This window comes from Acanthopagrus latus, chromosome 5 (assembly GCF_904848185.1).
Source record: "Acanthopagrus latus isolate v.2019 chromosome 5, fAcaLat1.1, whole genome shotgun sequence".
NCBI classification, from domain to species: domain Eukaryota; kingdom Metazoa; phylum Chordata; class Actinopteri; order Spariformes; family Sparidae; genus Acanthopagrus; species Acanthopagrus latus.
The window spans coordinates 13,493,469-13,507,828 of record NC_051043.1 but is presented as its reverse complement, the minus strand read 5'-3'; the positions used below and the strand labels follow the sequence as shown (position 1 = coordinate 13,507,828).

At 42.2% G+C, this 14,360-nt stretch overlaps 1 protein-coding gene across 1 annotated transcript in view; it reads right to left on the bottom strand.

Annotated features, from left to right (window-relative positions):
- Positions 1 to 364: 364 nt before the first annotated feature.
- galnt9 (polypeptide N-acetylgalactosaminyltransferase 9) overlaps positions 365 to 14,360 on the bottom strand; it is a 91,539-nt gene continuing 77,543 nt past the window's right edge. The window contains exons 7-11 of the mRNA XM_037096952.1: positions 12,857 to 13,042; positions 11,009 to 11,146; positions 8,193 to 8,288; positions 1,509 to 1,676; positions 365 to 1,377 (exon numbers count right to left, since the gene is read on the bottom strand). Of these exons, the coding sequence (XP_036952847.1) occupies positions 1,231 to 1,377; positions 1,509 to 1,676; positions 8,193 to 8,288; positions 11,009 to 11,146; positions 12,857 to 13,042 (735 nt within the window). The 3' untranslated portion in view covers positions 365 to 1,230. The remainder of the gene's footprint in view (positions 1,378 to 1,508; positions 1,677 to 8,192; positions 8,289 to 11,008; positions 11,147 to 12,856; positions 13,043 to 14,360) is intronic.

Here is a 14,360-nt window from a genome sequence, read left to right as displayed (position 1 = left end):
CACATTTTGGCAGGACATGGGGAAAAGAAAAAAAAAGTAAAGTTTCGCTCTGGTAAAATATAATTGAAAAGCTTTCAGTGCTTTCTGCAGAATTGTTATCCAGTGGGCGCCTTGGAACAATCACGGTACACAGGGCCACAAACCTGATGGAGGCTTGAGGTGGCTGTACGTGCAGGCAAAACAACAGAAGGGCAATTGTTCTGGTGCTGTAAGCAACCGGCTTTACAACGGTACAAAAAGAAATGTGTCATATTTTTGTAACTTGCAGGCGAGTACACTCGGGGAGCAAAACGTCGACTCTGAATTCTTCGGAATGAGAGACGGAGAGAGGCGGCTCATCATAAAAATGATTTTATTATCCTAATCGTTATCAGAGGACGGATATCAATTATTCACTTTTTACAATATATTACTATCATTAGACTGTTTTTTTTTATACATTGTTTTATATATTAATAGTTTTCAAATAATTTTGTACATGCTTTTGGGACTGACATTCCCTGGTCAGATTAAGCAGAAAAATGAGAAAAAAGGCACATGATTGCTCACGTCCACGGAGAGCAATACAGTCCAAAGAAACAAAGAACTGTAGTGGTTTGTGTGAGTGCAGGTGAATGCCTCCCGATCAGATGACAGGCAGCGCCCCCCCTCTGAAGCCTATTAAATGTCTTGCCAGAGCAGCGCGATATGTCCAAAGCAATTTTCCAAATCACAGCCCAAAATAATCATTCTGATGTGGTGAGTGACAGCAACCATATCTTTTGATTTGCTCAGATGCACTCAGAAAAAAAAACCGAAACAAAAAAAAAAAAAAAAACACTCACGCGCACGCTAGCGCACTCTGTCTCATGTCCAAACATCTGATAGTTTTGTGTACAGTAGAAATAAAAGAATTATTAAGGTCTGGATCCACCTTCAGGGGCTGCGCTCAGGTGGCTTGTTTTCACGTGTTCTATACATGTGGCTGAGTGTCAGAAATGTGGGCCATTTCAAACGGCGCAGCCTGCCGTGGGGTCTCTGCGAATGTGCGGCTCAGTAAAACACTCTGATTGATCATATTCTTCTTTAAGACTCAGTGTTGGAAAGCTCTGTGGCCTGAGGGAAGCTCAGTGTGTGGCAAAGTCTATCGTGTGAAACACCACACACCACCAGTCCTCCCTCGTCCGATATTTGAGATCCAACTGGGACCTGAAACACTGCCCGGACCGTCTCAGAGGTTGGTCTCTGGCTTCAGTGTCTGGGATGCTTAATCCAGTTTCGTATCATCCACTTCTGACCAGAACATCTTTGGACCACCAGGCGAAGGCCAAAGTTGGCATCTTTGGACATTTCCACCTCCAAGCATCGACCAGTGTCCCTGCTGATGATCGGACCGTTCTGGAACAAAAGCACATGAAAACATGACAAACGAACATGAATCCAGCATCAAATGCCGCTGGCTCATTTTATTACATTTGGTGAATCTAAAGTGTTGCAACGGAAGAACAGACAACACATTTCCGTTCTACCTGTGTGAAGTCCCAGAGCCGCTGGGAGGTCCTCGAAACAGTCTCACACTTTTTCAGCCTGGGAGTGCGTCCTCTGCCATCATCAACGAGGCATTTCGTGTCAGGCAGGAAGGTGGTCGACCCCAGGGGTCCGAGCTGGAGAAGCCCCTCGGTGGAGTAGCGGGCGAGCTGCAGCACAGAGATAACCAGCGCGTTACACCGCTGAACTCAGTGTAGCAGCAATCATGGCTTCAACTAACAAACACTTGACATCGGCGGAGGGCAGCGGCTGGAAATGTGCTGCGGTGAGAAAAAAACTCAGTGTGGTTTGAAGTGATGCTGTTCAATCGCTCGCCAGTGGCAGAAGCAGTGCAGCTGAGAAAAAGAGGTTTCGAGTTTTGAGGTTGTTCTGCGTGACATATGGAAAAAAATGTGATGCTTTATTTTCATCCTTTTTTAAGTGGATTATTTTACATACGAAATAATTATTAGTCTACCTTGCTTGATTTTTTCAGTCCTGGTCCTCAGGACCCTCTGCCCTACATGCTTTAGACGTCACCCTGAACAGACACGACAATGAGCTGTTCTTATACACATAGGCATCATTACTGTGTTTTACTTTAACCATTTAACAGGAACACTTCGTAGCCCCAATACAAAAAAACCCAAAACAAAACAGAAAAACAGAGGCTGCGTCTCCTTATAGAATGTCGCCTTGTTAAATATTTCAGCGCTCGGCGCTGCATGGAAACGACGGCGTACAGCTTATTAATGCCACAATATTTCCCCAAACCGAAAACTTGATCCCTCACTGTTTAATCCGACACATGAAAGGCCTCGGTGACGATAAGTATCCGTTACGTAAGGGTACAGTAGAGATTGCATTTATTATTTATGGATGTGATCCTCTCTGAAAAACGAGATGCCAAAGATAGGGAGGTCTTTAGTGCTACATCAGCTCTGCTTTGAGGGGGGACACACATTCATGACTGTCCTGGATAACACACACACAAGCACACACGCACACACATACATGCACACACACACACACACACACACACACACACACACTGTTCTGTTAAAGGAAAGGTGAGCCAGTTATGTTGTGTTCGTCCTGGAAGAACAGAATGCCTCTGAATCCAAACTTAAAAGCCGATTTATGAACAACATAAGCTTTATTGATGCAAAGATAATATCTTTTCCATCCCGAGTGTGATTTATTTCAGCAAATCTTCAAGCGATAACATATTTTTGCATACACTGACATTTCAAATGTACAATCATGAAAAGCTATCATTGCACCGAAATCTTACGTCGATTGTTTTAAACATGTTTCCTCTTAACTGTAATCGTTTTGGAGTGGAGGACTTCTGGAGAGTGGATGAAGAAAGGTGGAACTGCAGCAAGTGGCCTGTGTGGGTGCTTCTCCTTCAGAGAAGAGTGAACGCAGGTAGTTTTTAATTCAATGTTCTGCCCGTAAAGAGCCACTTGGAGCGGATAAAAAAAACTACTGAAGCATTACTTTGCATGTCACTCGAGGTTCACCGGAGCTGGTAGGTTGGGGACGGTCTGCAGGGGGGAAGGAATGTCAGACATTTACGCAAACTTTTCAAACAAGCCAAACAATCAGTGGTGTGGTTTTTTTTGTGTTTTTTTTCTCCAGGCGGCAGCGTAAAGGTCGTTATTACAGGGAGTTTGATTAAGAATTCTTCATGGCACTTTGCATTTCTGTCCTGGGCCTTTTCGGGGTTGTAAGGCTCTAAGCTGATTTATCCGTGGTGTAAACTATGACTGGGCACAAGAAAAACCTCCCTCTAATCCCCTCTAATACCTGTTTACAGCTCAGTCTGGCAGCCTTTTATACGCTAATACATTTAAAATGGGACCATAACAAATAATTAACGCATGGAAATGATTCTGCCAAGCCAATTAACCTGTGCCTCGTGCAGCAACATTAGACGCTCCATTGCCTTCCCCGCCATCGTGAAAGTTCCACAGCCACTTTTTTGGAGGTCAAGCTAATCGCAAGTTTCTTAATTAGCTCATTAACGGTGAATGGCCGTGACAATGTAGATATAAGATGGAGTGGTTGTGCGTTGTATTGAGTAATAATCTCCACATTTCTACCTTTACCCGTGCCTTGCTCCACCAGGAAGTTATGAGTGAGTTCACGCCGCAGATTATGACAAACGTCTTAAGGAGGGCTTGGCTTGGGGCCTTGGCTCAGGCCGAAGCACACCTCCTCTCCGTATGGGACTACAGTCTAGCCGAGTGAAGACTTAAGAGGCCCCGCAGCATAAGCAGTGCAGAGGGTGTCCGTCAGCACCATGCGCGCCCAAGTGTGCGACACATAGCTGGGATTCTTTGTGAGAGGGAGCCCAAGAAGACTGATTTTGGGTCTGAGGTCCCTGTTTGTTCGCAGCAAAAGTATGAATTCATACGGTCTGAATGAACAAAAATGGAAAAACGGGAAAAAAAAAGAAGACCGCCTCTGTTTCGTCTTTCATAATATACATTTCAGTATTTCCTGTACTGTACCTGCCTCTACGCCACACATCGCAGCCTGCAACTGTACCCAAAGCCAACATCTGCAACCAAATCAGATCATTCTGAAAGAACGTGGCAATATTTTTTTATTTGCTTGTGTACAGAGCATCACAAATTATGCTGTGATGTTGTTATACAGCATGGACAATGTACGAACAATCTTTTCTGCTTAGAGAAACCATCATTTCTACAGGCACAGTGAATAAACAAGGCTGCAAGGACCCCGTGAAAATTAAATCATTAAGATCTTTTCAGAATGTGACATGTAAAAGAGACTCTGTTACAATTTGTAGCAATTAACATATATTGATTTGTGTGAGCACACTGCAATGTGATGTGGAAAATGGGACCTCCCCCTTCTCTCTTGGTTGTCTATACAAACCAGTGGACAATTTGATTGAGTTGTCTTAGCTGGACAGTGGAATTCTTTGCAAAGGACAGTCCAAAAGATGTGGCTTAATGCATGTTCTAGAGGCCTCGTCTTAGTGCCTCTCTCCCTGAGAGAGCAACTGCAGTTAATATTCAATTAGAAATAGAGTCCTATTAAAGGCTGCCAGAGCCCTTTTAACACTTGGATTTTAAAAACGATTTATTTACATGAACCGCACTGGGACCTTTGTTGGTGTTTTTGATGAAAGCTGGTTCTCAGAGGAGACATCTCAGGAACATAACAACAGCAAACTACAAATCCTTGATGCAAATGTGCAGCAATGTTAGAATAATGCTTAAAATGTGAATAAGGTACGCTAATCAAAGCGTATTTTTTTGTGGTTAAAGGGGGAACATTAGCTCAGCAGTGTGCACTGATGTATAAATGAAAACAGTTAAATCCATCAACCTCTGATTAGAGGAAAGCTGCATGAGAGTGCGATGTGATGAAACGCAGCCGTCCGCTGTGTTTAGGTTTATTAAAATGACACCAGGCTGAATACGGAATCACCACACACACCTCTGCACACATCAGACCGGTCGGTGTTCTGCCTCTTTATGCAAGAGATGCCAATTACCAGGGCACTTTAATCCTGTCACGGCCTCCTTTCTAACTTCATTTCAAACTAATATTGTCATTCCATGTTTTATTATTTAAATGCTCATCAGCAGAAAGGAAGTGAGGGAAACGATACATCATTTAGTTTAACAGACTACTGCATGGCATGGTGTGTGTGTGTGTGTGTGTGTATCAGCAGGCTTTGTAGCTCCTCCAACATAATTTCACTGCATCAGACAAAGGTGGGACGTTATCCATGATTTAGATTTCCTCTGGGAGAGCCGGCAGAGAGAGACTCATTCGTTACAAACTACAACAGAGATTTATTTCTTGCCAATTACATTCTATTTTTTTTCATAAGTAAAAGAAGCGGCGGTAAAAAAGTAATGCCAAATCACAGTGTCATACCAAATTAAATTCTGCCTGCTCACAGTAATGTCGGCCATCACTGTAATCTAATGATGAGAAGACACAAAATTCATCTCCATTTGTTTGTTTCCCATAGGGATCGGGATTCAAAGAGCCGGTGAGGCTTTACATTACTGGAGGCCAGTGAGCTCTCACTGCAGAAGAAAAAGAGGAGAGGCGGGTGAGCTGCTGCCCCCCTCATCATATGGACAGATAATGAACATGTCACTCAAAAAGCAAGGGAGGCAGTCGGAAAAAGGTGGGGAATGTACTAAAGTGATACACAAATAGCATTTGGATGATTTGTCTTCAGTGTTATCTTTTGTTCCACCGCACAAAAGGAAAATAGGCACGGAAACAGGACAACAGGCTCCCACCCACAGTGCAGTGCCATTTGTCCTGGTGTCTATTCAAGCAAATTATTATGCTGAGCACACAGGGTCTTTCTTTCAGCAGCATCAGACTGCATATTCATATAACTACCTGAATAAAGAGTAAAAAGGTACAGAGATTTATAGATTATACAGAGATTTTCAGGTCTTCGAAGAAGTGTTGAGTTTTATCCATTCACGTCAAGCTAATATCAACAAACTGATGTTCAAGCGTTTGGTGACAATTTTTAAAAGCCACCTTTGATTTATGTTAGTTAAATTTTAGTTAATAGTTATTTCACTGTTAACAAATATTTGAAATGCTTTACAAATACCATGTATTGATGGTGACTGATAATTATAAACCTTTACAATTGCTAAATAAATGGTTTATAAAGGATTCCGTTGTTGCTTACAGTGAATCTCATTATCTCAGGTTGAATTATACATATATATATATATATATATATATATATATATATATATATATATATATATATATATATATATATATATATATATGAAGACCCTTTATTAACGATGGTTATGATAAAGTGTTCCAAATAAAATCTGTGAATTAGTTTTGAAAAAGATCACTTACGTAAGGGTTAGTATAATAACCAATAATAAACAATCCCATAAATTGCAAGAAGCCTAGAAAAAAAAAAGGAGCCGACTCGGTGCAAGGATCAAAGTGGGTAGCACTCCAACAAAGTGTGTCTGGAGCAGGAACATTATAAAGTAGAGTCGTGGAAAATGTCTCGCCCACACGTTGTTGCAGCATGAGAAGTGAGCAGAGATTAAAACAATAATAAAGGGCACGGAGACAATGTTTATCCACAAAATAAAATGCTTTCGACGAGGGTGCTTTTCACTGACACAGTCTATACATTCTCTGAAACTCAAGTTATTGACCATGATCTCAGAGAATTGATGTGGCTGACACTGGGCATTTTGATTGCATACTACGAGTCCTTATTTGGTCCATTTCACTTCAAACGCATCATTTGTCAAGACTCTCATAATTTGGCAGGTCTGCTAAGGTACTGACATCCAAAGTAAGTGTCAGTCATATAAGACGGGAGGCAGCTTTGTCATGTGACGCTGTGAATGGCAACAGGAGAGGAAGAGGGAGAACAAAAGAAAGAGAAATAGTAGAGCTCAGAGGGAGTGTCTCAAAAAGAGAAAAGCTTGCGAGGAAAGTGGTGCTTAATGCTAATATCTTTACAAGCAGGGGACATGGTTGAGGTTTTAAAAAAAGACAAAACATCATAAATGTTAATAAACATCATATCACGACTAGCTTTCCTAAGTTGTTATATTGTTTCTTTAAAAACTGTAGCATGCTATGGAAAGCAGAGGATGCACGCATGGAAATACACTGGAAAAAGTCACAAAAGCCAACAAAAATGTAAATAATACAACAAACCTGGTATATATGTGATCTGCTGAGAACAGAGTGAATATGGAGATTGTCCATTGCTTAACATGAACAGATCTACGTTTTCAGAAAGTTAACATTGATTTAGATTGAAGGGAGCCTTTAAGCTAATGCTAATCATTAAAAAAAAAAGAAAATACTGAATGAACTTTATTCAGTAGTAGTTTGCACATATTTTCAGATATGGTTCAGCTTTGACCCTGAAGCAGTCCATCAGTGCATCTCATGGGTCACTCTTTGTTGTGATACTTTGAATTCAGTTACAGCTTTTGTATTATGAGTATTTGTTTCTTTTATTCTGATTTCTTTATTTATTTTACAATAATTAGAATCTACCTTACCTTCAGGCAGATAGTGATAATTATTAGCACCTGATGCTTTTGCTTAATTTTTTCTTTAGAGTGTGTCGACTTTCACCTCTATAATTAGCTTACATAAATATCGAGTTTGGTGACCTCCGTGCGAGAACAGCCTGTTGACTGTCAGTAAACCAGCATCTCGCTAATTCAACGTCCATGAGTAAGATGACAAACATATTTGGTGGATTATTACTTTTCAAACCAGGATACTTGTAAGTAAATGTGTGATTTAATAGCCCTGTTACATGAGAGGCAATCATGGAAAACATATTTTTCTCAATAGTACTGTTGTTAACAACTCCTTATTAAGTATAATGTGATAGCACTTCTATTGGACTTGAAAATTAGAGTAATTACATCCTGAAAAAAGAAGTCGTCAAGTGTTAAAAATGCAGAAATATGTTGATTTGTACATCTAAGAAAAATAATTTACATTTCTCTGGAGGGTACACACACTCGTAGTGTTATTTTGGAAGATTAAATACGATACACTGACTGGCTGTCAGCTCAGCTCATTGCACTATTGACTGAACATGGTTGCTTAATGAGAACAGTGGCAAACATGGACACACACACAGCTCTGGGCCTGACCTGGGAGGACATGCCGTGGCAGGGGTAGAGGATGGCTTTGTCGTCGTCCTCGGAGCCCTGGTCCAGGCAGTAGCCGCTCGCTTTGCTGTTCCTCACCTGAAAGACAACCGGGGACTTACTGGTGCTTAATGAGCGCTTGAATTTTTAAAGAACAGATTATGGTGGCAGCTGGGAAGAGACAAGAGAGAAGGTAGAGCCGCTACAGTAGATGGCAGGTGCATGACCAGATGGATTATTATGTTCATTCAACCTGCTGCAAGTTAGAAGATTTAGACAGTGCTCCCATTAGATACTGTACAACGCCACAGACTGACGGCACCGCCTACAGCCATGATAGGTAACATTTGTCTGTTTGTTATGGTCACCTTTACCCTATCTTGATGCTATAAAACAACAGATGATAAATCTTAAAGTGAGAAAGGAAGTCGCTGAACTAGCTTGTTCGCCACTCTGTTGCCAGTTATTGTTTGCATCGCTCACTCGTGATTGTCCGTGATTCTGATCGGCAATGTTGGTTGTCTAACAATGACGACAACAACTCCCATGATCCTGTGCTACTTCCCCACGTCAACACACTTCTGCTAGGAAATAGTCGAGCACAGTACCCCTGAGAGGCTGAAACTTGTTGGTTATTCACGCTGGTTTTTGTGTTGAATAAACACATTAAATACAGGATGTCACTCAGTGACTTTAATGGTGCTGGTAGGTTGATTTTGTAATCTTTGGACAGAGCCAGGTTAGCTGTTTTATTCTCTTTACTTTATACTCTTTTGCTAAACTAAGCTGAGCTAACTGTCAAATGGATGTAGCTTTAGATTAAGCACACAAACATGAGAGTGCTATCAATCGTCTGTCAGCAAGAAGATGAGAAAAGCATATTTCCCATAACTGTTGTGCTCAATGCTGACCGATCAGGCAGCTGACTAGACTCGTAGCACATCGAAGCCACAAATGGTTGCTTTTTTAGTATCAATAACTTCAGTCTGTCTTCAAACTCAGCGCCGACTGAACATTGTTTAAGAGCTGCTTAGCAGAGCAGAGACAGATGGAATGATATTAACAAGCCAGCAGACCTAACTTCAGCCCTAAACACGTCATTGCACTGCTCACATCACAGCCGAGCCGAGCCAGAGGCGACAGCTACTTGCAACTACTGCAGGGCTGATTGATCCGTGAGTGGGTGTAAGTGAGATTTTTGGCCAGTGTGAAAGGGGTATCAGTTAAAGACTGGTCTCGTTCTTTGTTAAGGAGCAGCAGCCAGTGCTCAATTTGTAAATCACTAGGTCCCAGTGCTGCTCTGGCTGGTCAGGGACAGGGAGAGAGATCTGCAGAACTAAATATTATAGATATTACACATGTATTTACACATTTTGATAGTGATAAAGAAGGTGTCAGTCCCAATCTGAGAGGTCCCGGATTTCTGTTCCAGCAGGATCTGGGACAAAGTAAGCCCTGGCAGCGACTGATCCACAAAAAAAAAAAAAAAAAAAAAAAAAAAAAAAAAAATGGGAAAGGAAATTGTCACTCAAAATAATCTCCACTGTTTGCTTAAATCCAAAAATGTGGTCAAGAAGCTTTTATCAAATCCGAGTACATATTAACATGGAGATGCTCAAAAATGAGTTCAAATAATTCCTGTGTGATTGTCACATCCCTCCCTGTCTACCAGACCCACGGTGGCTCGCTCACACAGCAGAGTCTCATTTCATCTCAAAGTGATGACCTGGCCATGATAGCATATCATCACGCGGTGACCAGCCCCGGCTCTGTCTCTCCCTCCAGGCCTCCAGATGGTGGTGTGCACTGAGCGTGAGCTCCGGCTCTGTGTGATTTGAATGCATACGGCTTCATTTCCAGGTTGTGACATATCTATCATGTGCTGTTGTCAGGGAAGGTTCCACTCGGCTGGTCTGGTCAGCTTGGGCTAGCGCGGCGCTGATGTTCAGTGACAGATGAGACTCATGCGGCCGCGTGGCAACACAAGGCTTGTCGACAGATCTGAAAAAGTGCCACTTAAGAGGCTGCCACTCCGAGGAATCCATTAGCTGCATGCCAGAGCCGAAACAGGCGGCAGGGGAAACAAACAGGAGGGGTAAACTCACACTACTTTGATGAATCTGGAGGTTAGTTTTGAGATAATCCAACAGTATTTTGATTTGCTTCAGTTTTCCACTGTTGAAATTGTTTAAGACAAAAAATGGTATATTTGAGTGAGCCCCTGAATACTCTCTCCAGTATTCAATTCTTCAACCTGTCATAATCCTGTTTTCTCCCCCCACTGTGCTGCGTGCACAGCCGAGCAAAACAATTAAGTTGGAATGGAAAACTAATAAGTGTTTCATTAGAACTTATCCTGAGGAAATTGCATCTAATCCTGCGTGGTGATGCCATGCTACCATAGAAACAACAGTATCTTTACTTTACCGGCTATACTGAATTTATATTTATTTTATGTTTGGTATATTCTGATGTTGGCTCATCACTGCCATGATGCCTGGTTGTTTGTCTGCACATTTCGGTGTGTGTTTTCATGCAAACCAAAGCAGATTTCATGGAGCTGTCAACGTCTCTGTTGCAAGGAGATGTGTCTCAAAAAACACTGTCACAGAAAAGAAATCCTGATAATGCACAGCTCACAAATTAATTAAAAGTTCACAGTCAATTTCTGCATTCATCATCTGTGCAATCAAATTAACTGTCTCGGTGTGTGCGCCCTCTCTAAACCACAGCCCTGTAATAAAATTACAGATGATGATGCAGAAAAATTAACATGCAGAGCGTTTCCAATAATCCTGTTAGCAAAGTATCTCTCTCACCTCGCCGTATGTGATGGTGTTGTTGTAGATCCGCATCTCTGGGTAGACGTGTTCAAGGTACCAGCGGAAGCTCCGACACTGCAGCCTTTTCCTTAAGGCCAAGCGCTCCGAGACATCCCCGAAATCTACCCCTGGGTTCTGTCAACAAACGGTGCAAAACAAAGAAAGAAGACAAAAAAAAAAAGAAGCTCAGCCGCCGGGTGCTTTACTTAAGAACCAAGCGAGAGCACTAGCTGCTGGAGAAAGGGAGGACGGCGAGGGTGTCAAGGTGCTGAGAGGACACAACAAGCATTTAGTTAAGAGATGGATAGATGTGCCTGTCATGTGGGACCTTCATTGTTCTTTCATTAGACATGATCTGCGCTGAGCAAATTCTAATCAGCTGCTTAATTATGAGTCCTCACGGCCCTGCCTGCATTATGGAGGTGGCTTCCCAGATTGATTAGGGGGAATGCCTAATAGCTGCGCTGCCTTGCACAGAGGCCTGACACACACACACCCACACACACACAAACATACACACAAAGCCCATATCAGTATGTGCATATATGATAAACTGCTTACATGTGCATAAACATGCAAAAAAAAAAAAAAAAAAACACTGTGTCATTGTAAAGGATATACACTCCATGCATATCAAGGGGACAATAGCCTTCCCATGAAGATCAATACAAAGAAACACAAACACACCACTGTCTTACTGCCAGACAGTGTTTCCAGGCAAATCGTCCTCTCCAGCCAGCTGCTGAACTTTCCTCCGGCATCTGTTATTAATGACTTCTAGTTGGGAATGTCCACTTTCTTTGTACCATAAAACAACACTAACAAATGCATTCAATTTCACCGAGATGTTTTGTTTGGTATTTGGACTTGGGGGCTGGCCACTGTGGTGCATCATAAAGCCTTCCCCCCCAGCCGAAGTAATTGCGCGCTCAGTGGGCACCTCAGACAATAACAAGAAACTGTGATTGTGCGTACGGGCGGGTTCTGGGGGGAGGAAGAAGGGGGAGGTTGATGGAATAATCGTAGCTTTAGATCTTTGCACTGTACACAAAATAAGTCTGCGCCACAGGACAGCTGGGGTAATAACGTGCCATACCACTGTGTTCATAATTACACTGGAGAAGGGATGTGGCCTGATTGGCTAGTTTGTCAAAGACCCCCCCCCCCCAGCATGCCCTCAAAGCAGCACACACACACACACACACACACACACAGACCTCCGTCGCAGCGTTTCCCCAGTTGGCACTTCCTACCTGCACTTAGCAAGTTCTCATGCAATGCTGTTTGTGCCAGATTTCTAGATGGCATGCAGGCATCGGCAGCACATCAGACCAGTGTGTGACTGCCACTCAGCCCGTTATTATTTTGTTGTGAACAGCAGTGTGTTGTTTTGGGCAGCGTTCAAAGGCCTTCACCGACGTCCTTCACTGACAATCATCTCATTCTGCCTGTCTGAGGACGCAATTAGGATTCAATATTAAACTCTTTATTAATGAAAGTAGCTGTTTATTATTTTGCAGCTCATCTCAAAAAGACCCTTGAAAGCAATTAAGCTAAAGTGATGTGTATGAAAATAGACTGATTAGAGTGGAGGCTCCTCTCTTTCACTTGGTGCACCTCTGCTGTCTGTTCAGAGGGAGAATCTGCCGCTTCCTCGCGTTGCCTTTGCTCTGCTGGCAGTGTGAAGGTCAAGTGGAATGAAATCTGAATTTTGAATTTCTATTGACTGGTGTCTCCGGAGAATCGGGCCTTGTGTCGGAATGAGCAAGTGCGAAGGGAACAGAGTGGGCGAAGGGGAGCTCAGGGATTGAGGGAGGGAGTGATCTAAGACGGAGAAACACTTACGTTCATGGGAATGTTCCAGGCCATGTAGACGTGAGATTTGTATTCATCCATCCACACCTCGGCAGCCCGCAGAGCATTGCGCTTAGCGTAGTAATCTATGTCATTGTTGTAGGGCTTCTTGGTGCGCTCGATGTGAGCCACTCTGGCACATGGGAGGACTTCCATACTACCGCCACACTGCCACACCTACAAAGAAGCAAGGAACAGAGTCCATGTGTTGAATGTGGATTTAAGCAAGAACAAACTTTTTTTTATCAGTAGCACTAGTGGTCCTTACTTAAAATTCTAGGAGCACCAGGACAGAAACAGAAAACATTCATATTATTGTCATCTTCCTGATAAATCCTTTGGTAATACACAGAGGTTTACATAAATAACAATGTGTTTTATTTTGACAGGAAAAGTCTCAAAGCGAAGGAGTGCTTTAATTTTACACGACTTCCTCAAACCAGATATCATCAAAATCATCAATTGATAGGAGATTATGTTACCTTGTTTGAATATTGTTAAAAAGGTACGGTTGTGTTGAGAGTGCTCTTCAAGTATCTTCAGACATCAGAGTCAACAGAACCCAGGTGAGAGTTCATAACGGCGTATATAATGAGGAAGTGGATCAAGTGGATTTTTATTGATTTTTTGTTATTGCTGTGGCAGCCGTGGCAAAACAATACCAGCAGAAACACGGCTCCAGCTGTTTTATGTAACCTACAATGATATTTAAGAAGAAAAATACAACTGCCGCATTTGAAAGTTAAACTGATGCTCATAATTGTACAATTTAGTTGCACTCTCTCTATAAATAGCTGAAAAATGCAACTAAATAGTCACAGTCTGGAGCCCTGACATAATGAGAAGGAACAGTAGGGTTTATTTCCATTGTCTTTGCGTACTGAACATTTTTCTCTCACAATATTGCTCAGCAGACGTTTGGATTCCAATCAGACTCAAATCACAAGTTTGATGCAACTGAAATGTTTCACTTCTAGATTCAAAAATGGCCATAACGACAATGCTTCATCCACAATGTTAACGTCAGGTCAGGCTGCAAACAGTCCTTTGGATAGGAAACCTGCCTGAATATCAAGCATCACAGGGATTAAAGGATTATTCTGGTTTATCATATTCTGTTTCAGTTGGTCACGATAACACTGTACTAACAAAGTAATTGTTGATTTCCTGGAACACAGCAGTTTTGCAACAACAAATTCAGCCCAGACGAAATAGCGCCATTAGAAAATCAGTAAACACAGCGACAGTTCAGTCAGATTATCTGATCACTGTATTTCAAGGTTAATCCAAAAGCAGGTACAGCTGTAATGTCGCTGATAATCCTTGCTCAGGAAAACTGTGTGAGAGCACAAATACATCAAGCACTGAAGGTCATAGTCTGGAGTTTATTCAGAACCTGCTGGATTGTCATGATACTTGTGCCTTTGCCAGGGTTCAAAGTTAATTTTCACTTGCCCAGCCAGGTCGGTCAAGAATCTACCTGTCACTTACTTCC